This window comes from Equus caballus, chromosome 16, assembly GCF_041296265.1.
Source record: "Equus caballus isolate H_3958 breed thoroughbred chromosome 16, TB-T2T, whole genome shotgun sequence".
Taxonomy (NCBI): Eukaryota; Metazoa; Chordata; class Mammalia; order Perissodactyla; family Equidae; genus Equus; species Equus caballus.
Window position 1 is genome coordinate 52,163,913 of NC_091699.1, and position 27,932 is coordinate 52,191,844.

The 27,932-nt window shown below is 46.3% G+C and overlaps 2 protein-coding genes across 2 annotated transcripts in view; one reads left to right on the forward strand and one right to left on the reverse strand.

Annotated features, from left to right (window-relative positions):
* Positions 1-505: 505 nt before the first annotated feature.
* CCR9 (C-C motif chemokine receptor 9) lies at positions 506-16,741 on the reverse strand. The gene is made up of 3 exons (XM_001496089.7): positions 16,561-16,741; positions 10,204-10,248; positions 506-2,882 (listed from the first exon to the last, which is right to left on the reverse strand). Exons 2-3 carry the CDS (start codon positions 10,222-10,224, stop codon positions 1,794-1,796), a joined length of 1,110 nt encoding a protein of 369 aa, XP_001496139.3. The 5' UTR covers positions 10,225-10,248; positions 16,561-16,741; the 3' UTR covers positions 506-1,793.
* Positions 16,742-18,127: 1,386 nt separating this feature from the next.
* LZTFL1 (leucine zipper transcription factor like 1) overlaps positions 18,128-27,932 on the forward strand; it is a 52,492-nt gene continuing 42,687 nt past the window's right edge. The window contains exon 1 of the mRNA XM_070237844.1: positions 18,128-18,295. The gene's annotated coding sequence lies outside the window, so the exon portion shown is untranslated. The remainder of the gene's footprint in view (positions 18,296-27,932) is intronic.

The window sequence follows — 27,932 nt, forward strand, 5'->3', positions numbered from 1 at the left end:
ATATCTGGGTCTTCTCCTGGAATTGGTGACCATATGGACAGCTCTCGCCATAGACCGGCCTAGGAGAAGTCATCCTCCCCTTGAGTGTAAGCGGTGCTTGCTGTCCTGGGGCCCACGCTGATGTGCTGGTCCCAGATCAATGCTTACTTGCCCCCACTGTGCACCACAGGTAGCATGTGAAGGTAGTGAGGCCTTTGTATTCCCCCGGCTCTCCCTGCTGCTGCCCATTTTCTACTCACTTTATTTCTCCCTAACATGTACTCTAGAAGTGGGCAGGGAGAAGGATAATGTGGCGGAGTCCATTACTTTTGTGTCCTCTTTGGAAGGGATGGCCTTGGCACTGAAACCAAAGTAACTGACAGCAACCTGGGAAGGTCAGATGCTTCCTCTGGAGCAAGTGGCAAAGCTGGGGTGGTTGATGGCGCCGCACTGATAGTCTGGGCCAACTGGGGACACTTGGGAAGTGAGTTTGACCAGAGGACAGAGAAAAACTGGCCAGCCAAGGTTGTCTTAAGGTATTTTGGAGATTTTATTTCCTTATCACAGTCTCTTATTCTTCATACTCCAATATGGCCATTTGACCTATAATTGTACACATTTAAAACACAGAGATGGCAAAGAAAGTGACAAGTCATGGATATTTTTAAATGGTCATTAAAAAGCACTTTTCTAATATATAAAATGTCTTTAAATGTGATAAATTTGCCAAAGGGCTAAAAGAAAGACACAAAGCAAAAGTGAATTATACTACTTTTTTTTTAGCCTAAGATCTAAGTTGAAAGCTTCTCAACATATTAACACTGTACAGTACGAAAGAAGAAGCGTGGAGGCAAATATCACTCCAGCGGCCTCAGAAACAAGAAGGCCAAGAGGCCAGCCCGTTTTACAGGGAGCAGACAGAGCAGACTGATACAAAAGGCACCCGACGGAGTGAGCCCAAAACAGAGCCAGGGCCGGTCCCACCAACTCAGCTCTTAGTCTGCCAGCACCGACTGAGAGGACTACTTCCACGACACCGGTGGATGGGCTGAATCCTTGCCCAGGTCAACCCCGGAGCCGGGTGTGGAATCACAGAACCTCCAGCAGGACTCAGAAACGGGTTGAAGCCAACAGAATCCAGATGACTTGCTGGCATGGTCAGTTGCCCCAGGGACTCACTGATCAGTCCTGTCAATAGGTTCAAAACAGGAAAAAGGACCCTCGCTGGCCCAGAACAGATCAAGGAGACCAGAGGGGAATTAAATCTCAGGTTGTTTGGAAAGATTCTAGATCAAGAATCTATAAAGCCTGGCCTGAGTATCAGGCCCCAAAACCAGAAATTCTCCAAGATGGAAGTTTCCATGAAACCTTGTGCTTTCATGGACTATGGCAGTGGCCAGTGCTTCTGTGTCCCCTCTTGTAAGGGGTGGCATCAGAACTGAACCCACAGCAATTCGCAGTGCACTGAGAAAATCAAAGACCCCTCCAGAGGTCAACCATGTTAACACTCAGGCAAATGGCAGAGCCAGGATAGTCTGCAATGCTGTTCGTTAGTCCTCCTTTGAAAATTGCAGTTATTACAGTTGGGAGCCAATCAGCAGTCTCCTGGGATGGCCGGTCAATTTTGAAAACTCTGGCTTGGCACATTCTGACCAAAAGTAATAATGTTGTCCAAATTCATCTCTTTCTGATTTTTTTTTTCTTTTTCTCACTTCCTTTTCCTTCTTTGGTTTCCCTTTGGTCCTGTCAGTGGGGAAGCTGTATCCGTATTTCTAATTACTTCCGAAAGGACCACCCACCTCATAGACAACCCCTCAGAGGGAGAGAGCTCCCGAGGTTGTCTCCAGCAACATAGAAGACAGCTTCAAGCTTCCCTCTCTCCTTGTAAACGAAACCCACTGAGCCTGGCTGATGCAACCAAAGTTCTTCAGGGTTTTCACAAGATCCCGGCGGAATCTCTCACCCACAAAAACATAGAGAACAGGGTTCAGGCAACTGTGGAAAAAGGCAATGGTTTGAGTGACCTGGAAGCAGATGTCAATGTTGGTGGAAATGGCACAACTGGAAATGAACATGGCATAGGCGTCAATGGTCTGCACCAACAGAACACAGTTATAAGGGAACTGAGATAAGATGAAGACAGTAAGGACAGTGATGGTCACCCTCAGGGCCTTGTGCTTGGATGACTTCTTGGCTTGAATGAGAGTGTGAATAATGATGGTGTAGCAGCAAGCCATGACTACAAAGGGAAGGAAGAACCCCAGGATCACCTTCAGGGTCAAGACAGTCGACTTCAGTTTGGTACTCTCATCACTAGGGTAAACCATGGTGCAGATGGTAATGTCAGATTCCTCCTTGATTTGGCTGTACAGGATTTCTGGGATGCAGAGCATGGCTGCTACCACCCAGACAGTAAAGCAAACCATTTTGCTGTACAGAAGCCTTTTCTGCCTCCAGGTCTGCGCTTTCATGGCCTGAGCAATGGCGATGTACCTGTCCACGCTGATGCACATGATCAGCAGCACACAGCTGTAGAAGTTCATCTTGTACATGCTGTTTACCACTTTGCACATGAAGGTCTGGAATTTCCACTGGTCAGCAGCAGCAATGGCCCAGAAGGGAAGAGTGACAAGGAAGAGAAGGTCAGCGATGGCCAAATTCAAAAGGAACATGTCAGTCATGGTCTTCACTCTTGTGCAGTACCAGTAGACAAGGATGACCAGACTGTTGCCCAAGGCACCCACGATGAACACGAGCCAGTACAAGGGTGGGAGGAAGTAGCTGGCGAACTGCCTGACGTTGTTCTTCTTACAGAATAAGTCAGTGAAGTTGAAGTTTGCATAGTCATCCACAGAATATGTGGAGTGATAGATGTAGTCTTCGGACATATCAAGGTTAAGCATCTACAAGGAGACACAAAACGGCATTAGGTCAAGGACAATCTTAGAGGTCCTGTCTGATGGCAGAGGCATGGAGCACTTGACCCTTCCAATCCTAAATGGCTATGATAGGACAAAAGAAATATGTCTGTAGAAAGTGGGAATTCTGAGAGCATCCGCTTAGATCATAATGGATATATTTATTCCACAAATATTTATTAAGCACCTACGATATATCAGGTGCTGTATACATGCTAAAGTTACGGTGGTGAATGAGTCAGACGTGGTTCCTGCTCTCATGGAACTTACCTACTCGTAGAGGGGGCATACAAACAAGTGACCAATTACAGGATGCGTGATGAATGCTCTGACAGGGTAGGAAAGAGTGCTTCAGGACCACTGATGGGCACGAACTTTTATCAAACTAAGAGAAGGAATCTGATCATCCCTCTCCCCTCTATACCACCCTCCCAAAAAGATCCTCAGGGCTCTTAAACTTTTCTGGGTCCAGATCCCTCTGAGTCTTCTAAAAGCCCTCTACTCCAGAAGCACCAACATACATGTACACACATGCGCACATCCACACGTACACACTCACATTCGCACACTCTCACATCCATGCACATACACAAGCATCAGAACAGGATACATGATTTTCAGAGTCCCTTATTCAAAATTTGTTAAGAATTTCAAGAAAGCAGAGGAGTAAGTCAGGCAAGTGGCACTTCTAAGCACGGAGACCTGTGCAACTGTACAAGTCGAACACCCATGAAGCCAACCCTCACAAGTACACATACGTACACACAAACACACAATGAACACACGCATTTACAGACACACCCACATGCGCACAAACATGCCTACACTAACGCTGACATGCACACATGTGTACACTCACACATATTCACACTCACGTATACCCACACTTTCAGACACATGAGCACACACCTTCACAATGAGCGTGTGCACACGCACGCGCACACACACACACACCCTCATTACAATTTCAGTGGGTTCCGGCCCCGGAAGCCATCCTAGAACCCCTGCTAGGGGAGGAGGAAATAAGGGCTGGAGATGAGAACTCAGACAGGAGCCCTTGAGACAAGCCTGGGATGGGAGGGAATGGAGGAGAGGGCTTCGACATGGAGTGGAGACTCAGTCCTGCATCTGCCACTTCCCAAAGCGGTGCTCACAGCTCCTCAGACGCCCTCACTCCCCACCCAGAGCTCCCCGTAGGGCTCCCACATTCCCCCAGGGACCACCAGCTCTAGCTCCCTCGCCCTGAGGCACACTCCTTGCCAAATCTCATCTCTACCTTTATTTCTCTTCAGGCAAATGCAACAGTTGTTCAATTCGTCTGGATGCATTTGGACTAGAAGTAACCTCAAATCCACAATCGATTTTTATTCTGTTTTACATATTAAATATTTAAGTATAAATATTTAGTTTACATATTTAACTATTCATAGCGAAATAATACAATATCCTCTGCCAGCTTTCTGTTAGCTGGGTTCTCCCCATCTATATAAGTTATAATTTCCATCTGTTTCTAATAGCTTCAACCAGCATTTCCCAAACCATGTTTGGGGTGGAATATGAATGGTTAAATAGTTGAGAATCTCTGCATATCGCCTTCTTTGAAATTCACAATGCCTGTGAGCGCATCCAAGCCTCTGAAAAGGCCTGCAGAACTTGTTTTATTTTAATGGCACATTAGAGTAGCAAAGATTCTGCTAAGTCCTTCAGAAACTTTTGAATTTTGTTCAACAATGTTTCCTAAACGTATTTGAGCATGGGACCTCTTGCGTATGTTTGTTGAGTGCTTATTAAAATATCAGGACACACTGAGTTGACTGTTAAACGGCAGTAGGTGTCAAGAGGCTGTTGTCTCCTGACTTCTGAAGCTCTCATCAAGACCTGAGGGGCTGAGTCCATTCCATTTGGGCCCTGGCTGGTAGGAAGTACCAGGAGGACCCCAGGGAGGACACCCAAGTTGACTTGGACTACAACTAGGAAAATCTGGAATCTAGTCCAGACTCTGCCTGTAGCGTGTGACCAAGAGATACTTCTATTGCAAAGAGGGGGACCCTTGGGGACTGGATCTAGGAGATGGCTCTTTAGGACCAGGCAGCTAGAAATGGCCCGCTGCTGGAAGAGCTGAGCAAAACTCTCCCTGTTTTCTGTGTGCTTCATCCTCAGGCCTGATTCATCCGTTCTCAGTTTACATTTAAAGATTTCCCTTCCAGCCTTGGCCATTGTCTGGAAAGCGAGTCTGTTGGAAGGACAGAGCTCATGGGTGATACATATTTTAGTGAAGATGCCAGGAGAATTTGGCCAAAGCTGGACGTGGGTGCCAGGCATGGTCATGGCCCCCTGGGAAGGTCATCCCCTAAGAGGTGGGGTCTGAGTAGACTTTGAGCAAAAAGAAGCACTCTTAGGGCGGAAAGAAGAATATGAAGGGCGCGGAGACCCAAAAATGGGGATCACTGTAGATGTAAGAGGTTGGGAGGATGACATTTTGGAGAAAGTCAGTAAAACCATGCAGACGAGCAGGTGTCAACTGTGAATCCACATGATGAGTAGGCATGAAACTGCTTTCATAGGGGTTTGTTTTTTCACTTTTTTTTTTGGTCAGATAGCTTTAATAGACTCTCACATGAGACTGAGCCCAAGGCTGTGAGGTAGGGAGGCAAACAGCATCCCCATTCACAGATGCAGCCCAAAGGGTCTCACAGAGGGAACCTCAGGCAGTCCCAGTGTCCCGAGAGACCCCACTGTCTCCACAGCCTGGTGGAGGTCACCGCATCCCGCCTGAAGCACAAGGAGTGTGTTTTCTTGTTGGGGGAGGGTTGGAGGACCCAGTGCTTCAGCATAGAATTACATTTAGTTAGGAACTCCCCAGACATGTTTTAAAAGTGGTTTTATTTACTCACAAAAAAACTGAATTTGTATAAATTTTGCCAAGACCGCATTTGTTGAGAAGACCAAGGTGAGCCTATACCATCTTTACAAGTTCAAAGCTTTGGCCATCTTAATGAGGCTAACAGAGCAAGAGTTCACGTCCCAGGCTAGAGGAATCCTGGATAAACATGTCCCACTCCTGTCAGGACTCATGGTCATAGCTTTGTACATGCCTGCTGGGTAAATGTCCTCTGGATCTTAGACACAGAATCCTTTGAAAATCTCCCAGGAGATGCACATGTCAATATTTACCAATGTGTCTTATTCACTACCTTTGGAATACCTGCTGCTATATTTAACCCTTGAGCTTCCAGGTCAGGGCAGGTCCCTTTTTCGCATGACGGACACCAGGCTTCCAGGAGGAATTCGGAGGTTGCAAAGCCAGTCCTTCCAGCCTCCTTGCTCTCGGTGTTGTGTCCTAGAGACACTGCTCTTGCTGGAGAAGCTACCTACCAAGGCTGTTCTCACAGCCTGGGCCAGGAAAAGATCTGGAGAGAGGATGAGCAAAAGACCTGAAATCCACACACTTTCTACCCCATGTTCCCTCCGAGAGCACACGCTGGAGCCATCTAGCGTGAGCACTTCATAGAGTGACTTCCCGCACGCTGCCCTGGCTTTATTCCCAGGGTCTGCAGTGAGGTGAGATCTAAGGTGCTGCCCTGTGCAGCCCACTCTCTCTGCTGAGGGGGAGGGGTCTCAAGGGTCTTGTCCGTATAGCCCTGCGTCCTGCACATTAAGACCTACCCTAGACCTTTATTTGGCATTTAAATCCACAGAAGGTATAAAGAAAGACTTTTATCTCTCTTGAAGAACAGGTGAGGGTTTTTTTTCTCATGAACCATATGAATTTTATGACTGATCTGGATTCCCTTTTTAAATTGGGAAGCTCAGCCAAATTTATAGCCCAATTACAGTAACCAGACAAGACCTTTTAGACCAGCACCGTCTACTAGAAATATAAGGCAAACCACAGGTTAAGTTTGCATTTTCTAGTAGCCACATTAAAGAAGTAAAAAGAAACAAGTGGAACTCATTTTAATAATGTATTTTATTGAAACCTAACATAGCTAAAATATTATCCTTTTATTATATAAGCAATATAAAAATTATTGGGCTATTTTACATCCTTGTGTGTAAACTGAGTGTATTTTACATGACAGCACATAGCAACTGGAGCAGCCACATTTCAGGTGCTCAACAGGCCACATGGCTGGTGGCTGCCTCACCAGACAGCACAGCTTTAGGATGGAACCCCAGCTCTAACTCCTCTCGGTCTTTTCTCCCTATTCAATCAATTTCCTCTGACCCCATTTTAATTTACTTTTTTTTTCCTGTTCTGTTGTACGTGTCCTCCTAAAGTGCCTCCAGTCTGTGATGGAACATGAAGTGGGCAGGGATAGGGTTAGACAGGGCCCTCTTGTTCCTAGAAAATGTCCTGGCCCTCCTCTCTGAAGGGGCTGACCAATTCTCATTCATATCTTATTGAAATGTCTAGAAATATCCTTACCGAAGGTTTCTCTTACTGTGTTTCTTACCAAACTATGTCGTTCTCAGACCTTCTTAAAAACATGAAGTCTTTACCAAAGCTACACCACTATTCACAGATGTCTGAGCAGGATGTCAATTCTTCTTTCGCGTGAGGAGTGATCAGTGCTAGGGGAAGGAGAGGCCCGGACCTGGCCAGGACGGCGTCTTTGTGAAAATGTGACTGTCTCATTCCTGCCTGGACTGAGACAATGGCACGTTTACAGTGTAATTGTTCATTCATCCCACAAATACTTACTGAGCGCAGTCTATGTGTCAGGCAAGGAAATGACTTCCAAAGGACCCCATTCGTGTGGATGATGGACACAGAAATGGAGCAGGACACTGGCAAGCTCCCCAGCCCCGGGCCGGGCCCTCCCGTGAGGCCGGCAGATGGGCCGGGGTGAGGTGGGCCGGGAGAGCGCGAGGCCTGTTTGCTGCTCGCAGGTCTTGACGGCAGCTCCACAGCTCAGAGCCAGGGCAGCACCGAGCCAGGGCGCATTGTGGGACAGCCGTACCACTCCTAAGGAGTAGTAGGGGCTACTTAATTTGGGGATTTATTTCATTTATTTTGGATGATTTTTAGCATTTTGATCAAGGGAAAAAAATTCGTGCACAGCAGTCATAGATTTGAGTAAAGAAGGGAATGTGTGCAGCAGCGTGCCAAGTGGCCAGCCCAGGACTCGGCTACGGGGGCTGCCTCCTCCTTCTCACACAGGCTTTTGTTTCTGCTCGGGATAAAAAATTTTGAAACCTCAACAGGTTTAGAATGATTTTGAGATCTTAAAGACCACCAGGTCCAACCCCCTTGTCTTAGAGAAGATGAGACAGAGGAGAGGAATAGAAATGTTCTGCACAAAGCCCTCAGCCGCTGGGGGGAGGTCAAGGTCAGGCCAACCCCCACCCTCTCAGTCTTAACCTGGGGCACTTTTAACCCCTTCGAACCCAAAGCCCTGCTCTCCATGTTCTGATGTTGTCGAAGTGGCCAGGACAAATCTGAGCTGCAGCATCTGGGTGCCCAGCACTCGGGGCGCCCAGACAGAGCAGCTGTCAAGTGCCATTCCCCCCCACCTCCCCCGAAGACTATGGAGCAGCAGAGGACACCTGGCGCCTTCCTCAGCCCAGAGCAGCCAGGAGCTGCCTTTCGCTGGGGGCAAACCTCAGTGCACAGCCAGGGCAAGGGGCCTGCCTGTCCACTGATGGCCCTGGCAGGCTCTACCCAGTACCACAGGCCCTGGCTCCCATGCAGGTGTGTCCTCCTCCCCTAGGGAACCCTTGGACTCGGAAGCAACAGCCCAAGCATCCAGGGTTGTGCAGCTACTGGAGGAGGAAGAAGGTCTCCAGAGCTTTCTGAGGCCTTCCTCACTGACTCCTGTTATCTCTGGAAACCTCCACCAGCTCCAGGCCCCCTCATTCCCACCTCTGAGAAGAGGACAGGGCAGAGGGCAAAGGCTGTGTCCCCCATTCTTGCCTAGCAGCAAGGTGGGTCCCTGGGTAGAGGGATGGGATAAGAGGGAAGATGGGGGCAGGGCAGGAAGTGAATTCCTTAGGAGCAGTGGCAGTTGGCGTTGGCAGGAGCTGCTGCCAGGACACTCTACCCTACACTTGGGGAAGTATTAAACCCAACAGTGAGACTTGATTCTCGGTGCCTTTGACATTCATCCACAGGAAGCCACCCAGTGAAGCCGAGAGCGCTGAGAGCACCCTCATAGCCATTTCCCAAAGAATGTGGGAGTCGGGGCCACAGTGGTCCCATCTTTTCTGCATTTAAATGGTGCTGGGCGCCTCTGACCACAGAAGGTCATTATTGGGGTGCATTTTTTTCCTCCATGGGGCTGCCTTGCAGAGTTTGGATATTTTCCAAGATCCCAAATGAGAAGACCGAATGACGGACAGTCTCCAGAGCTGCCCCGGCTCTGCCGCCCCAACCTGGCTGTTTCCACCGCATCAGGGATGAAGGGCAAGTTCTAACTAAGGAGAACGGAGGGGTCTAAGTCCGGTCAGGAAAATAGACTTACCTCATTGCCTCACCAGGACTAAATTCATTATCTTTTTTTGTTGTTATGGATATGCGACTGTACATATGCAATTCTAAACATCATTAGCATAGCATGAATGATTTACTTGAGGTCAACCATTCCAACCACAGCTCTCCACAGACCAGGGAAACCTATAATGTACTGAGAGGGCAGTTTGTTAGCTCCGCTAAGATGGCTTGATTCCAGTTATCTACATGTAAAACTCAGATTTCCCTTTGAGAAAAGCAAAATTAAAACCTTTCAATATTTTTGTGAGGCATTTATGAATATAGCAAAAGCATAAGAATTTTATTTGATTCTATAATTGATTACATTTGGCTATAAAACCACAAATGATTCTCTGGGTAATGACTTCACTAAATTTTGTTAGCCTCTTTGTCTCTTTCTGAAAAATATATACCATTATGTGTTTTTTGTAAAGCCTTCGTAATGTTACGTAAGAAATACAACTAAGGTGCCCACCATCGGTCTTTTAAAAACAAATTAAATGGATGCTCTCTTGCCCTCTTTTGTCTGAATTTCAGAACAGGCACATGGAACTAAGCACATCCTAGTTAAAGATCATAAAAATCCTTACATATTAATAAAATGCAAAATAGCATTTTCCTCTGCCTTCACAACATACCCCTAAGCACATCTGGCGCTCGGCGTGTGCAAAGCCCTCTACACAGCGCATTGACCAGCCCTGTATGGAACACTGCTGAGCAGAGATCTTACCCTGGGAAACCACACAGAGAAATCCTCCCCCACAGTGGATTCCTTCCCACACCCCCAAATGAGGCCAGAAGAGAGTGCATTTTGAGGAGCGTGGCTGTACTCACTGTGAATTCTGTGGGGGCCATGGTGGGTCAGATGCAAACTTGCTTCTGGAAAGAGAGGACAGAAATAAAAAAGAGGATTGACTTGTCAATGAATAGTAATAAACACCTAAGATGGAGATTCAATGTTAAATCTGTTTGTTCTCATGAAAAAAAAAAAAAATCTCAAGCAAGAGTTACAGTCTCTGTCATAGTGATGTCAAGTCAAGTGGTCTAGATTGCAAAATCATCTTGTTTGTTTCCATAGAAATAAAAGACCCCTCCTCTGAGAACCCTGGGGGCTTTACCATTTGCCCAGCACGTCCGTTTCCATTAGTTCATTTTCTCTTGACTCAACTTCTCTATCAGGGTCTGTTTTGCTGAATGCCCCCAGCCCCCCATTTTATCAAGCAGGGATTCCTAAAGATCACAGGGCAGCAGTTGATTTGAGAATGCTCTGGGCCTGGACTCCACAGGGGAAGGGCGTCTGGGTAACCAGGTACAGGAACACGGGGGTGGGGTGGCTTCTGCCAGCATTGGGGTCCCTCTTCCAGAGGGGCCCAGCACCCAGCGCCTACCTGCACGCTCGTTTACAAGCTCAGGGCAGGAAAATGGGCCATATGTTCTCTGTACCCCTGACTCCAGCAGGAGAAGGAAGATCCAGGTCTGTTTACCAAAGCAAAGGTAGTGCCCAAAGCAAGGGGCCCCGAGCTGACTGAAATAACGCTTGCTGTTGTCTCCACGTGTTTCGAATCTCTGTAAAACCCACTCCTATTGGACCAAGGGAACAACAGCCTGACTCTCTTCAAGGAAGGGGTCTGTGCCTGAGCCAAGCATTTCCTTTTACCCCTCTAGGAAGTATATGTCAAAGAAAGATGTCCAGCACTACACTCCGAGGTTCTAGAAGAAACTACACTCCTTCATAAATCCGTTCCTAACCTGTTGTTGTCCTTTCCGTAACACAAGGTCACGGCTCACCCTGCTTTCTGAAAGTGCAGTGGTTTTCAACACATCACTTGTGTTGAACGTGTGGTACAGTCAAGTTGGGAAACCGTTTTTCAGTTTCTTAAAAAGTTAAATATAAACCTACCCTGTGATCTAATCATCCCACTCCTAAATATTTACCTAAGAAAAGCGCAATCGTATGTCCACACAAAGACGGACTTACGAGTGTTCCAAGCAGCTTTATTTGTAATAACCAACTACTGGAAACCAGCGAGATGTCCATCGGGTGTCGTGAATGGATAAGAAACTGTAACATCCATACAATGGAACAGGAATGAGCGACGGATACACACGGCAACGTGCATGAATCTCAAAATCATTATGCTAAGTGAAGAAGCCAGACAAAAAAAAAGTACATACTGTGTGATTCTACTTATATAAAATTCCAGAAAACACAAACTCATCTACAGTGACAGAAAGCAGCTGAGTGGTTTCCTGGCAGAAGGGAGAAGGGGAGGGCAGGGCAGGAGTCCAGGAGGGGTGCCAGGGCGCAAAGGAGGCTTCGGAAGGCTCACTGTATGCAGTGTGATGGCTTTACAGGTGTGGATGTACGTCAGAGCTTAGATTCTGCACTTCAGATATTTGCAGTTTATTGTAGTTGGACCTCAATAAAGTGGTTGAAGTGAAGAAAGAGAAAAAAGCGACATCTGATGAAAACCTTCTGGGTTTCTTCTCTCCTCAGAATCATATGTAGCTGTTAGCAGGCAAGGGGAAAGGCAGCCAGAGCTGCCTCCTGCAGCCTTCCTGCCAGCAGCTTCTCAGAAGTGCCTTGTGCTGTTCTACAGAAACTGAGGGCTCAGGATGAACCCGTGGTTTCTTGTTTTGGTTTTCGTTTTTGTGAGGAAGATTGACCCTGAGCTAACATCCGTGCCAGTGTTCCTCTATTTTGTAGGTGGGACGCTGCCACAGCATTCCTTGATGAGCAGTGTGTAGGTCCACGCCCAGGATCTGAACCCACAAACCCCAGGCCGCTGAAGCAGAGCATGTAAACTTAACCACTACACCACCAGGCTTGCCCCTGAACTTGTGTTTTTTAAGAGTAGATTAGATGAGATTGATGGATGGCTAGATAGATAGGTAGACAGCTAGGTAATCTGTGTGTAAATGTGTATGCGTTTGTGTCTCACATACGTATTTCCTGGCTCTGTCTGCGGAGAGGGCCTAATAGCAATGACACAGTAGAATGAGCACCTAGTGCCCAGATCTTGGTTTCTAAATACCTTTCTCCACCAAAAGGAACCAGGACTCCTTGGAGAAATGTCTGATTCCAGAGCTAGGCAGGGAAATGACAAGACTAACCTGAGCAAGAACATGCTCAAAGGATCATGAAGACTTATCAAAAAGACAGAGGAGCCAACTTGACAAGGCTCCTACTAGCCAAACTGAGGCGATATGAGCATCAACTTAAATAATGATAGCAATAATTATAGCACAGTCAATGAAATGAAGATTCATGAACCCATATTGAGGAACATAAATGAATAAATAAATAAATGAGCAGAGAAAGCTCTTCTTATAGTGCCAATTAATAAATATAGAAGGAATGATGGAATTAGAAAAGTCACCAATGGACGCTGAAGTCAGTGGGTGAACATTTGATGAGGAACATGATATTTACCTCATCTCAAAGGATTTCCCCCCACATACATATTGTCCCATTGACTTTATCATTGTCTCTCTCCCTATTTTTTTTTTCTGAATCATGCTCTAAAAAAATGAAATATTTTTTTAAATGCCCAGTTAAGTTTGGAAGATCTCAACTCAGCTAATTTACTACAGCTTGGGGAGAAGGGGGTATGGGTTTGGAGACATTGATCAGAAAACATTTCATGTATTTCTAGTACCTGTGGCTTATGTCACCTCCTTTTTACTTACATGAAGAGACTGAACATTAATCAGATAATATCTGAGAAAACGAATTCCCAAAGAAAGAAGCCGCATAAAGAAGAAAGAATGGCTTTGGCTGTGGTTAGTTATAACTAGTTTTAGGTTGAAAATAGGGATTGCTGATAATGATAAGGATAAGTTTGGGAAAAGACCTCTACACTGCTGTGGGGAGTATAAATGTTTGTGACCTTTTTTGGAGGATTAATCCAAATCTGGCAAAATTTACCAAACATAACAGCTCTGACCTAGCAGTGCACCTGCTGGGAACGTGCCCGACTGGCATTCTCACAAAAGAACGTAAAGGTACATGTACAGGCATATGTTGCAGCCTCTTTTTTTTTTTGCAGAACAAAAAAACGGGAAACAACCTAAATATCCAGCAACTGGCAATCTTCTGATACATCCATTCAATAAACCACATATAACCAGTAAATAGAATAACATAGATCTCACACCAATACAAGCAGGTCACCAAGATAATTAGGTAAAAATGCAAGGTGTCGAAGTTATGTTGCATGATCTTTTAAAACATATATAACAGGTTACACACTTCGCTGCTGGTCAATACCGAAATATTTTCTGGAAGGAACTTGAACAACAATGACCAGTGGAAAGTGAGACTTTCATTTTTTCTTTTAGGTTTTGTAAACTATTTAAATATTTTACTTTGTGCATGAAATTTTATTTTAAGAACTATCATAAAAATAACTTCTCTGCTTTTTTGTTTTTTTAAAAAAATTAAGTCCCAGTGCTCTTTTGTTCCTTATACCTGTTTGCAGAACTTGTCCAAAGGAGGAACTCACAGCCTCCTCCAGCCAGCCTGGAAAGCAACTAGCACCAAAAAAACAAGTCTAGTCATTAAATTCGCTGAGGCTAATTTTTGAAATGTGAAATACAAAGTTGATCTTCCTTCCATTATCAATGTGTTCCTAGCTCAGAAAATTTGGAGACAGCCAAAGAATAAAAATGAAACCTGTTCCTCCCTAGACGCCCCCCGACAAAGACACTGCTGGCGGCCTTTCTATTTCTCTCTACTCTTTGTCAGAATACTTTTCAAATATTTTCTTCCACAAACCCCAAAGTCTCAGAGAGTTTCGTTTTCTTCTTGCCCCTGAGAAGGAGGGAAAAACACAGGGTTGGGGGGGAACCCACATATGACAGAATATACTGAAAGCAAGGCACCTCTCAACGGTCTGTTGGGAGCACACTGGTGTTTGACTCAGCTCTGCCCCAAATCTCTCCCCTCACCACTCAGTGTGGCCTCATTATGGGCCCTGCGGCTGCTCAAATCTGAAAAGCCTGCCCCTGTTTTGCAGCAAAGTGGGGTGAGGTGGGAGGAAGCACAATGGACAGAAGTGAAAGCCCCCGTCTGTCCCTTGGTCCATCCCTTTCTGCCTGTGGGACCTTGGCAAGAAGTGGCATGCCCTCCCTGAGCCTGGGTCTCCTCGTCTGTAAGTGGAGGGGATAGCCCCGCTGACTGCAAGGGCTTGTGTCGAGGGTCTAGTGCCGTGCTGTGCTTGACTGCTCTTTGCAGAAGTCAGAAAGCTACGTGAGAAGGAGGGAACACTCTTCATCCCACAGCTCACTTACTCAGAGTGCCTTGACACCTGATACACTTGCTTGGCTTAAACACTGTAGAAGACAGGAGCCATGTCCTCAAGAAGCTTGCGCTCAGGTACAGTAGATACGTCATGGCTGCAAATACCAACAATGGTAAATGCTATGAAATGCTTTGGGAATTGGGAGAAGGAAGTCGTGTCACCAGCACTGGGGAAACCCAGGAGTGCGTCATTGAGGAGGTGACATTTTTACTGGCCCTTGAAGGCTGGAGAGCATGGGGACATGCAATGAAGGGAGAGAACACTGTTCCAGGGCAGGGAAACATATCAACGAAGGCAGAAAGGCCAGAAAGCGTGAAGTGTGTACAGGGGCCTTGGAGGAAGAGGAAAGGGAGACAGCTGCAAATTCTCCAAAAATGGAAAGTCCCTATTAGAAAGTTAGCCTGGAACCCGTTACTATCCAATCGTCATTTTTCTATTCTCTACTGTCCTTAAGTAAGCAACCTGAAATCAGGATGGAGCCACTGTGGATGCAGCAACTTCCCACATCCACAGCCCCCACTGCTCAAAGTAGCCCTGTGAATGGGATACAGATACCACTGTGAGTCAGAAGCGCGGGGCCTTACTTTGGTCTTTATCCAACTGGCTACACAGAGACTGAACCATCCCTTGCATTTTTTGGTAGCTCTGCTTTCTTCACCCTGCACAAAAGCGGGGGCTCTGAGCTGTCTATGAGACCATCAGCTCACCAAGCTTGGGTCAGGTGCCCCCATCCCACCTCTCAGTAGTCACAGCTCTGGGCTGGGGGGCTTCCCAGTGCGAGCCTGTGAGTGGGATGCACACAGGGGGCTTCAGAGCAGATAGACAGATATTGGAAGAGAGAGGCTGTGGAACTCCAGGTGTTGAAATGGCAGGTTAACTTTGGTTTGTTCAGTGAAGGGAGGGAGGAGACGGGCTCTCACAGACCAGTTGCTGGACCCGATTTCCAGTTCAGCGCTCACACCAACTCACCTGACACGCCAGCCGTCCAGGCAGCAACGGTTAATTGAGGACTAAAGAGGGGGCATGTTTAAAGGACGAACAGTACTCCCTGATGAGTCATTTAAAGTTAAGTAGCTTTGCTTTGTTCTGATTAGAAAGGAGCATTTTTACAACGTACCAAAAAAAATCCCGAAAAAGCAAACATATGTAATGAAGAAAATAAAACTCCTTAAACACCCCTTTACCTGGGTTAGCCATCGTTAACTTTCTGAGATACATCCTTTTAGACTTTTACTCTGCGACACAACCTCACACACACACACACACACGCACGCACACACTCGTAATGGTAAGGGAATCAGACCCCACAAGCAATTTTCCATCTTGCTTTCTAGGGACCAGCCTTTCGTGGACCGCTTTTAATGCTAGTTCCACATGGAGCTGTGTCGTCAGATTGGATGGCTGCTGAGTATTCCATTGTCTGCATATGTCCCAGTTCATTTAACCAGTCAGCTCTTGCTACAAAGTTTGCTAGTTTCTAATCTTTTCACTGCGACAAAGAATGCTGCCCCATACATCCTTTCCATGGGGCAATCTCTCAGACCCAAGGACCTCATGGGGACTTCACTCTCCCAACCCATGGCCACTTTCTTCTCACCTGTCCCTAGCACCTGCTTCTCCCTCCATGAAGGTACAAATCGCAGACCAGGCTGCCTTGAACCTAAGCTTCACGTGTGTGGGTGGGAGGGAGGCTCATTACTCACCCTGGAAGCCCGGGAGGGCACCAGCTGATCCGCCTTTGCCTCCCTCGCCATTTCTAGCAAAGCACCTGATGCTCATGACCACTGAACAAATGAGTGAAAGCTTGGATTCTAGGAGCCGTCGTGGCAGCACACAACTGAGGGCACAAGTGACACCGGGACAGAAGAGGAGGGAGGGAGATACTCACGGCGGAGGGCAGCGTGAGAGGCTCCGGGAGAAGGCGGCCCCACCAGCTGTGTGTCTTGGGGAGACGGCTGGCTTGCTCTCTGCCTGGGATGAGGGATAAGCCTTCTATGAGTTCTGAACAAACAGCTACCCAGTAAAAACACCAGAAAGGAAGCCAGGCCACCCCTGCCTGTGCTGTCACTGGTGGGGTGGCTCAGGAGGGTGGGGAGTAGGGAGTCACCAGCTGCAGCTTCTAGCAATCAGCAGAGTTGATGATTTGCAACTAGAAATGGAAAGCTGAGAATTGCAGGGCTAAGGGAAACCATCCTCTCTGAAGATGCATGTAGAGACTGATAATGTAAGAACAATTTCTTTTCCTAGACAGCACAGCTACTTACAGCGAAAGCCTTGTCAGGCTTGCTAAAAGTGTGCATTCATAAGCTTTCTTTGAGTGGTGGTGTCTGAACAGGCCTGTGAGGGATTAGCATCCCCAGCACTGTCCGTCACAGTGTAACCTTTTGGGCCATGACAGATGTACCTAAATCCTGGAGCCGTGCCATCCAATACAGTAGCAACTAGCCATGTGTGCCTATTTAAGTTAAATAAAATGTAACTGGTTTCTTAGTCACACTAACCGCATTTCAGGTGCTCAACAGCCACATGTAGCTAGTGGCTACCACAGGTATAGACTATGCCCATCATCTGTGAAAGCTCTATTAAATGGTTACTTTAGAAAGTCATGTATGTGACACGTATGTAGGGACATGGAGTGCTGGAGAGGCACAAACGCCTTAAAATTGGCATCAAATATAGTCAGATTGTATTTTGACATGACCACTATACATCAGATACATTAACACTGATAATACATTTCATCTTATGAATGATGGGTGTTTAGATGAAATTTTGAAAAAGCCTAAACATACAAAATGTTATATTTTTCATGAAGCTCACAGGTGAAGTCTTCCTAGCCAAGACTATGGGGGGGGCCCGCGATGACAACGGCACCCCCTGCGTCTCAGGGCCAGGGGCTGTGCCTGGCAATTGAAGGGCATTTAGGGAATGGTTGTGGGGTAGAAGCTCCAGTCCACAACCTGCACCGTGGACGACAGCAAACACCCAAGTTGATCCTCGTCGTCATTATGACGAAGGTTTCTTTTTTATATTTGTTCTGGGGGAAAATCACAACAACACTCCAGTGGAGACGGATTTCTTCTTTTTAGTGTATTGATTGTCCTGTGGACTCAGCGTGGCTCTCCCGCAGAGCGGCCCTCCCCATCAAACAGAACAAAGTGATACCTAAGATGCAGTTGGATTTATTTTCTAAATAGGACAGGCCAATGAATGGCCCCTAAGAAAGGCACAGACTGTGGGCAGTAAGAACGAAAGTGAGGGTTGATTCAGCAGCCTTGAGAGAGCTGTGAATTCCCTTACCTTGTCCCACATTCGCTGAGCATTGTGTCTAAAATGGTACATAACTGAGAATCAGCCAAATGCTCTGGCCTTTCACTTCTCCCTCTAAGTTAGCAATTATTGACAGAACAGGAAGCGGCAATGGAGGGGAAAAAAATGCTCCGTTAACTGATTTCTGGCTGTCTTTGGCCAGGGAAAGCCGTGAATTTTCTCCTTCTTTGTATTTGATTGGGACCTGGGAAAGTTTTCAGGAGGCTGGGACACACACGATAGTTGCAAGAGGCCTGGGCAAGGAAGATGCTGTACTTTCTACCTTCTCTTGGCTTAAGCTGTGTCATCACCAGGTAAGGGCATTCCGAGTAGATACTGCTTGTCCATCAAATGGTTGGGTGAGGTGGGTGGGAGGAAGGGAAGCAGGGGAGGAGGTCAGGGAAGAAGGGAAGGAGTAAATGCGCCGTTGTGGGAAGACCCTCTCCGCCATGTGGTCCCCCATGGTCCAGGTGGGGATGCTTAGGCAGCATCAAGTTCTGGAAGAGCTGCTTTAGAACTCCCAAGTCCCCTCCCCTGGGATGCAGAGAGGCAGCACGAGGCTGGGGAGGCAGGAAGATATGACGAAACAGTAGAGAGAACTTCTGATTTCTCAAAGAAGCCTAGGATAAATGTGATCCTTTTTGCTGTCATCCAGTAGAAATTCATTCCTTGGAGGGAACTCCCATTCTTTGTTTTCTGTGCTGTGTTTCTTTGCAGGTAGAATTCAGATCAGGGTGATTGTAAGAGGTTGCAGGTTCCCTTTTATAATGGGTATTTCCCTCTGCATTCTCACCCTACCAAAGGTGAGTTCCAGAGGGCAGGGTAGTGTGTGTGTCCCCTCTGGGTCCCAGGGCCAGGTGCTGTGCTTGGAGTTGAGGGGCGTTAGGGAATAATTGTGGAATGAAGCTGCAGTCCACAACCTCTGACATGCACAACAAAGGAAAAGACCCCAGATTTGTCGGAGGGGCCAATGGGAAGTGCCGTGTCTGAATTCCCTCTTGCTCGTTCCCACGTTCCAAGTGTCTGACATAGTCTCTGGCAGAGAATAAGAGTTTTGCTTCTATCTGCTTCTTTTCAGATTCTCCATGTTTAAGACTAGATTTGTAATCTTGTTCTCCTCCTTCCTGAGCCTTTTGTACACATTGGGAAAGTCATATTCCAAAAACATGTTGGCATCTTGGAAGAGGACGATGTTAGATTTCTACTCTTCATTGAGTGATGCCTTATCTTCACTTGGGAAGTCCAGCATGTCTTGAAGGAGTTCAGGGTAGCTTGGTGGGAGGGTCTGATAGAGTCAGGTACAAGGAGTCCCAGGGTCAAACTTCCAAGGAGTAAAATCCATAAGGACTCTTCTTTGCCCACTAACTCCATGAGGACAGGGGTCATGGGGACTTGGCCATGGTTGCAGCCCAGCAGAACGTTCTGAGAGTTTATTAATAATCTTTTGACTAAATTAATGGAAAAAAACAAACCTCCCTTAAGTCCTGGGAATCTAGAGTAGTGCTATTCACTAGAACTTTCTACAATGGTGGAAATGTTCCACGTCTGCACTGTTCGATGCACAGCCACCAGCCACAGGTAGCTAATGAACACCTAGACTGTGGTTAGTGTGACTGAGAAACTGATTTTCAAGAAATTTTATTTAATTGCAATTGGTTTACATTTAAATATAAATAGCTACATATGGCTGATGGCCACCATAGTGGACAGTACAGATCTAGACTGATCCATTTTGAGCAGCTAATATTTCTACCTTAGCAAGAGTAGCTAGGATGGCTCAGTCTATGACACGAACCAAGGGCAGCTGGCCCATAGCAGAAACACTCTCCTCTCCTCCAGGGCAGAGGGGCTTGAATGGGGAGCTCCTCCCTCCCCAGGAGGCTTAAAGCCAGCACAGGATTTCACTCCACTGGTTTTCTAGGACACCTCTAGATTCTTTAAATTTCTCGTGTTTTGTGGTTAGCAGTAAAAATGATTAAAGGTCAAGAATGAACAGAAAGGAGTCATTTTTGCTAAATTCATTTACAATGAATAGCCATCGAAGGTTGGGAGGCCAGTTAGGAGGCAATTGTCAAGAGAAGGAGAAGGGGAGAGCATGAGTGTCCACCCCCTGCAGCAGCATCAGGAATGGAAGGCGGGGGGAGAGCGTGGCCACGCGACCTGTGAGAGCTGGCAAATGAGGTGCTGCAGGAGCGGGAGAGCAAGGCCATTTGGAGGCTCCGGGAAGACTTGGGCACTTTACTAGAGAGGGGAGGCGAGAGGAAATGTTGATTTTGGCAGAGAGTGATGCATTGAGCATTGGTTGTGATGTGCTTGAGGTGCTGAAGTGAAGGTATCTGAAGCTCAGAGGGGAGGTCAAGAGTTCACCGTGCAGCCACCAAGCTCTTGCAGACATGAGCTATTTATAAGGGAAACAAGTGTCCTCCACACCTCCTGAGGTTTTGTGCTCGCAGCATGTGAATCGTTAGGCTCGTTGCGGGATTTGTAATTTTATTTGCCTCCCCTATTAATGATAGAAATCTTCCTTCTGCCCTGACACACTTTATCTCACTGGAAGATCTTATTCGAGTTCTTCATTCAACATGTAGCTGTCAAGTTTCTACTATGTGCCAGCCCCGATCTAAGAGATAGGGATGTGGCAGGAGACAAGACAGGTGGTATGAAATTAAATGACAGAGAATTAAAGCAGAGAGAGATGAAGGAGTGACTGAGGGGCCTCCTTCGCACTGGGTGGTTAGGGGAGGGCTCACTAAAGAGGTCACATTTAGGACCTGAATTACAAGAAATTCCCATAAAGGTGACGGCTGGAGGGCCGGCTCCGTGGCCGAGTGGTTAAGTTCGCGCGCTCCGCTGCGGCGGCCCAGGGTTTGGATTCTGGGCGCGGACATGGCACCATTCATCAGGCCACGTTGAGGCAGTGTCCCACATCCCACAGCTAGAAGGACCTGCAACTAAGATATACAACTGTGTACAGAGGGGGTTTGGGGACATAAAGCAGGAAAAAAAAAAAAAAAGGACTGGCAACAGTTGTTAGCCCAGGTGCCAATCTTTAAAAAAAAAAGGCGACGGTGGGGATCACCATTCCCAGCAGAGGGAACAGGCGGCAGAAAGAGCTTGACGTGTCCAAGGATGAGAAGACCAACATGCTGGGGGACAGAGAGGTGTGAGGAGTCACCAGAGAAATGGGAGGGGCTGGAGGCCGGGGTCCGTAGCTTTGATCTGATGCCAGGTGCGATGGAAAGCCACTGAGGGATTTATGTAGACAAGGACATGATCCAGTTTCCATTTCTAGTAGATCCTGGGCTGCCGTGTGGGGAAACTTCAGGGAAAACAGCCAACCCTCATGGTTTCTCTGCAGCGGGGGCTCCCACTGGCCGGGACCAGCTGACTGAATTAGAGCTTCCCCTTGCCTGGGCCACCGCGGGAGCCAGAACCCTCAGCCCTTCCTGCCACTGTCCCTTCTCCCACTTCCGCCTCTAGGGAGGCATCAGGGTGGGTTCAGAGCGCTCGGATCCCTCCCTCCTGCCACCCTACATGGAGCGAGAGCACCATGCTAACTGCCGGGAAACTTTTAGTGATGATGACAGCTAGACAGCAAGAGGTGCTGACAGGCTTTTTTTTCCTTTCTTATAAATAGACTTCATTTTTTAGAACAGTTTTAGGTTCACAGCAAAATTGAGTAGAAGCTACAGAGAGTTCCCACATAACCCGTGTTGCCTCATACATGCCACCCCCTCCACTATCAAGATCCCGCACCAGAGTGGTACTTTTGTTACAATCAGTACACCTAAATAGACATGCCGTTATCACCCAGAGTGCATAGGTTACTTTCGGGTTCTCTTTTGGTGGTGTACATTCTATGATTTTTGACAAATGTGTAAGGCCATATACGCACATTATAGCATCATACAGAGTAGTTTCACTGCCCTAAAAGTCCTCTGTGCTCTGCCCATTCATCCCTCCCTCCCTCCCTGCTAACCCCTGACAACCACTGATCCATAGTTTTGCCTTTTCCAGAATGTCATATAGTTGGAATGATACAATATGTAGCCTTCTCAGATTGGCTTCCTTCATTTAGTAATATGCATTTAAGGTTCCTCTATGTCTTTTCATGGCTTGATAGCTCCTTTCTTTTTCAGTGCTGAATAATATTCCATTGTCTGGATGTACCACAGTTTATTGATCCGTTCACCTCCTGAAGGACAACTCAGTTGCTTCCAAGTTTTGGCAATTATGAATAAAGCTGCTATAAACATTTTTTTTAAAAGATTGCACCTGAGCTACCAACTGTTGCCTGTCTTCCTTTTTTTCTTCTTCTTCTCCCCAAAGCGCCCCCCTGTACATAGTCGTATATTGTAGTTGTGAGTGCCTCTGGTTGTGCTATGCGGGACACTGCCTCAACATGGCCTGAAGAGCGGTGCCATGTCCGCACCCAGGATCTGAACTGGTGAAACCCTGGGCTGCCAAAATGGAGTGGGAGAACTTAACCACTTGGCCATGGGCCGGCCCCTGCTATAAAAATTTATGTGCCAATTTTTTTGTGAACATAAGTTTTGAACTCCTTTGGGCAAATACCAAGGACCGTGAATGTTGGATCACATGATAAGACTATGATTAGTTTTGTAAGAAAGCACCAAACTGTCTTCCAAAGTGGCTGCACCATGTTGCATTCCCACCAGCAATGAATGAGAGTTCCTGTGGCTCCACGTCCTCACCAGCATTTGGTGTTGTCAGTGTTCCAGATTTGGGCCATTCTAACAGATGCGTGGTAGTATCTCACTGTTTTTTTAATTTACATTTCCCTGATGACATAAGATATGGCGCATCTTTTCATATGATTATTTGTCATCTGTATATCTTCTTTAGTGAGGTGTTTATTAGGACATTTGACCCATTTTTTCCATCAGGTTGTTTGTTTTCTTATTGGTGAGTTTTAAGAGTTCTTTGCATATTTCAGATAACAGTCACTTAGCTGATGTGTCTTTTGCAAATATTTTCTCCCAGTCTGTGGCTTATCTTCTCATTCTCTTGACATTGTCTTTTGCAGAGCAGTTTTTAATTTTAATGATGTCCAGCTTACCACTTATTTATTTCATGGATTGTGCCCTTGACGTTGTGTCTAAAAAATCATCACCATTCCCCAGGTCATAGTTTTTCTCCTGTGTTATCTTCTAGGAGTTTTATAGTTTTGTGTTTTACATTTAGTCTATGATCCATTTTGAGTTAGTTTTTGTAAAAGGTGTGAGGTCTGTGTCTTGATTCATTCTTTTGCATGTGGATTTCCAGTTGTTCCAGCATCATGTGTTGTAAAGACTATCTTTGCTCCACTGTATTGCCTTTGCTCCTTTGTCAAAGATCAGTTGACTATATTTATGCGGGTCTATTTCTGGGCTCTATTCTGTTCCATTGATCTCTTTGTCTATTCTTTCACCAACACCACACTGTCTTGATTACAGACAGGTTTTTAACTTGAGGACTTTGAATGACCCTAAAAATGAGACCATTAAACTTTTAACTCTTCTCTTCTTTTCCTATACAAAATGTAAATAAAAAATGGACCCCCATCCATAGCCTCACTCTGCCCCCAGTTTTCTCCATCATGTTGACCATTTTACCCTGCCCCTGGTCCCATACTTGATAATTTTTTCAAAACATGGAAGTTCAATGACTGGTGTTTTCAAAAAGTCAGAAAATTTCCACAGCATTAAAATAGCTGTATCAAAATGTCCTCAGTTTCAAAATGGCCACATCAAAACAACCACAACAAAAGGTCAGGTGCCTACAGTGGAGGCCCAGAGAAAGGCTTCTTGCAGAGGGGCAGTTGACCTGAGACCTCTGGGCTAGTGTCTCCTCTTTGTAGTCACACACCCGCCGAGCACACAGACCCTTATAGAGTTCCTGCCTGCTGGGTGCAGGGAAACACGAATTAAGACCCCAGCACAGCCTTCAGATTGTCACAGGGTTCTACCTTAGAAATAACAATGCAGTTTCCAATATTAACCACATTTGGAAAAAATATGCCCACAAAAACAACATATAACAGCCTTCCCAAGCTGAGTGCTGCGGCCCAGCAATGTGGGTAGGTCTTAGCAAAGGGTGAAATTCTTTGAAAACAGTCAAAGCAGCATATCGAAGGTTCTGAGAAGTCCTGCAGCAAAGATGTCTACTTCCTATTTTTTAAACTGGGAATTCATTTTTCAGTAGCGTCAAGCATTTTATTCGGTATATCTCAGGCTGTCGGAGTTGGGACCCCCATTCTTTTCCCTTTCTCTGACATGTCTTGCTGAACCTTTGCCCCTTGTGTTTGTGATGACAGAGAGGGAGGCAACTGCTGTCTTGGCTTCTACCTCTGCTGCGTGGATCCAGGGGGCTCTGAGGAGAGGCCGGGCCACAGTCCCCCTTCCACTGCTCAGTCTTGCCTCTACCTCTGAGACGGCCCGTCCTTCCTTTCTGTTGGCCTCCGACATTGATCTCATTTCTCTGTCTGGTTTAAGCCTCCTACTATCTACCCAGTTTCTCAAACTTTCCCCCCCACCCCGGGAATGGCCAAGGAAGAGAGTGAAAGGTCCAGTTGGGCAGAACGTGCTGGATGACTGCCACTTCCTGTGTGACCCTGGGCAAGGCACTTTCCCTACCTGTAAGATGTGGGGATGGCACCCCCTCAAAGGGTTGCTGTGAGGGCACAAAGGGGTAACATGGGGAAGAGCCATGCCGGGGATCTGGCGCTCAGCACGTGCTCCTGAGCGGTACTTTCTATTAAGGGTGTCGTCATGATGTCGTGGTGATATCTGGGGTCTGTCCAATTCTGCACTTACCTACACGGTGGCCTCTGTTGCAGAGCCTGTTTCCTCTTTTGTAAAACAGGACATTAACAGCTATTCCCCAGGGTTGCTGTCAGAGTTGCTATCTGAGAGTTCGGCACTCAGGAGGTGCCAAAGCAACAACGCTGTCCTTGTTTTGTTAAAAGATTTCATTTCTAAACACAGAGAACTTCAGTAAATGACAATGCGGGAACATGATTCAAATCCAGCACATTTACAGGCTTGCGCCCTGGGGCCTCCTTTCTGACAATCTTTATACCTCATGCTTCCAAAGCCCCTTGCTACGGCTTTCTCTCCTGTTCCTGAGGGTCAGCAGCTGAGACTTCCTCTTGACTGTGATCCCCACTCTTCTCCAGGGATAGAGAGGATAAATAAATGTCCTGAGCACCCATTTTGTGCCAGGAGCTTTACAAACATCATCTCATTTAAACCCCATAATAACTATAAGATAGAGAGTGTGTCCTTTCTGAAGATGAGGAAACCGTCTTTGAGCAGCAGCTAACTGAACTGCCTAAGATCACAGAGTGAGTGGTAGCCGGGATTCAAATCCAAGTGTGGCTGATTGCAAAGGCCATTCTCTTTTCTCTTCCCCTTCCTGCCTACGATACGCATCCTCCAAGGAGACATTTTGTTCCACAAATTTAAATTTTTACACTAAAGCTTTTCTTCACCCAGAGAATCAAAAAGTAGAAGAATAAAAAGCCTTCTTCTCTGAGTCACACTAAAAACAACAAAATATCATCAGTACGATATTTTACAATTTGCAAAATAATTTTTACACATTTAATCCTTACCACCACCATGGGAGATAGATATTATTTTCATATTTATATTGTACAGATAATAAAATTGAAACTCATAGAAGTCAAGGGATTTGCCCAAGGTCACACAGCTGATAAGTGGTGGATCAAGATTTGCATCCAGGCCTAATTCAAAATTCTGCTCCTCTCCCTTTGCCTCAGTTGCTGGGTTTCCCCCAGATACACAGCAACACAGTCAGCATTTGCAAATAGCGTGTTCGTTCGTTCATTCATTTACCCAAAACTGATTTAGTACCTACTATAGCCAGACGGTATTCTAGGTACAGGGAATCCAGTAGGAGACAAAACAGGCAAGGGGCAACTCCCACAGAGCTCACATTCAAGTGCAGAGAGACAGGAAACAAACAACATAAAGTGAGATAAGTGATGCGTGCTCTAAAGGAGACAAGCAGGCTGCACCCCTTGCCTGTTGCTGCATAACAACCCACTCCACAATGTAGTGACTTCAAACAATGATCATTATTTAGCTCATGATTCTGTAAGTTGCCATTTAAGCTGGTTTCAGCTGGGAAGTTCTTCTGGTCTCAACCAGCCTCAGCTGACCGCAGCTGGGTCTGCTCAGGTGTCTGTGGTCACCTAACAAGTTGGCGAGGGGCTGGCTTTCTCACATGGCCTTTGCTCTGGTCCACATGGTCTCCCATTCTCCAGTTGGCTGGCCGAGGTTTGTACACATGGTGATGGTAAGGTTCCAAGAGAGAGCAGAAGTACACAAGGCCTCTCAAGGCTCTGGGCTCAGAACTGGCTCACTGTCACTTCTGTCACATTCTTTTGGTCAAAGCAAGGCACGGGTCAGCCCGGATTCAAGGAGTGGGGAAACAGACTCCACCTCTTGATGGGAAGAGCTGCCAAGTCCATTTGAAAAGGAGTGGATAGAGGGGGACTGTTAATTGGGGACATCAGTGAAATTAACCTACCACGCAGGGTGATGTGATAGAGAGTTAAGGGAAGGGAGAGGATGGAGCTGCTTCAGAGGAGGGGAGAGGGAAGGCCTCTCTGAGGAGGTGACATTTATGCTGAAGTATGAAAAGGAAGAGCCATTCCAAGAGACAGGAAAGAGCCTCCCCTAAGAAGAAGTTGTATACAAGACACAATCCCCGTAGCAAAAGGGCCACACCCTGCACACAGACCTACTAGACAGACATGTATTAAACAGAAGACAGCAGGTGCACAGGAGAGCAATGCAACACAAGCATAGCATCAAAATGCTCATCCCTTTGCCTCCCTCCACCCCAGTGGCCCCAAATGGCTGCCAAAAGCCTTTTTTCAGTGGCCATTTTCATGAAATAGTTTTGGTTCCTTAGAGAAAGATGCCTCCTAAAGTAGGGATGTGGGAGAGAGGAGGAAGAAAAAGGATTACAATGAAGAATGAAGACAGAGGAGAATGCTAATAAGAAAGGGGGAGGAGCTGGAGAGAGAAGGGTAGAAACACGTCCAGCATGTGGTGAGCCCTTGATAAACACCTGTAGAATCCATGAACGGACAAGGTTACCATCCACTGCGTAAGATAAAGCAAATACCAAACAATTAATATAAGACAGAATAAGAAACTTCATGAGGTAAATATGTAGATACATTCATACGTATATGTACATACACATAGGTGTGTGTGTGTGTGCACATACATGCACAATGAAGGAAAAAGATAAAAGGAAGCAGAAGGAGACATCTCTACTGAGGGGAGCAGAGAAGCTAAATGGCTTCAGAAGCTTGTGTTACGATTTGAGCAATGAGTAATACTTCAACAGGTTGCATGTAAACCTATGGTGAGAAGATTGTAGGACAGAGGCAATGGTATTCTAGGAGGAGTAAATGGCTTGGGGAATGCTCATAGGCAGGAATGGTTTGTTTTTGTTTGAATTTGGGGAAGGATTAAGTGAGTGGGTGTAGGGACGTCTTCCAGAGAAAAGAGTATTTCATAGAATAGCTGTTATGGTGAACTTCTGGAGGAGAAAAAGAGGATTATTTTGAGCAAGACATTGTGGGAAGAAAAGAAAGATAATTCAAAACTCCAGGAAAAACAAAAGGCTGTGTAAGAAGTGAAATATAATAACAGTTCACTACTTGGTCTTGATAAAAATTCTAAATAAAATGATATTGTAAAGATGGGAAAGTAAGTGAGGCTGATGTGGGAACGAAATCTTCATATATTATAACAAGAAGTAGGTGAATAATGTCTAAGATGGATTACCAAAACATACAGCTCAAAGAATGATTTAAAAACTTCCAATACAAAGTGTGGTCCGCAGACCAACAGCAGTATCACCCGGGAGTTTGTCAGAAATGCAGAATCTCAGGCCAGCCCCAGACCC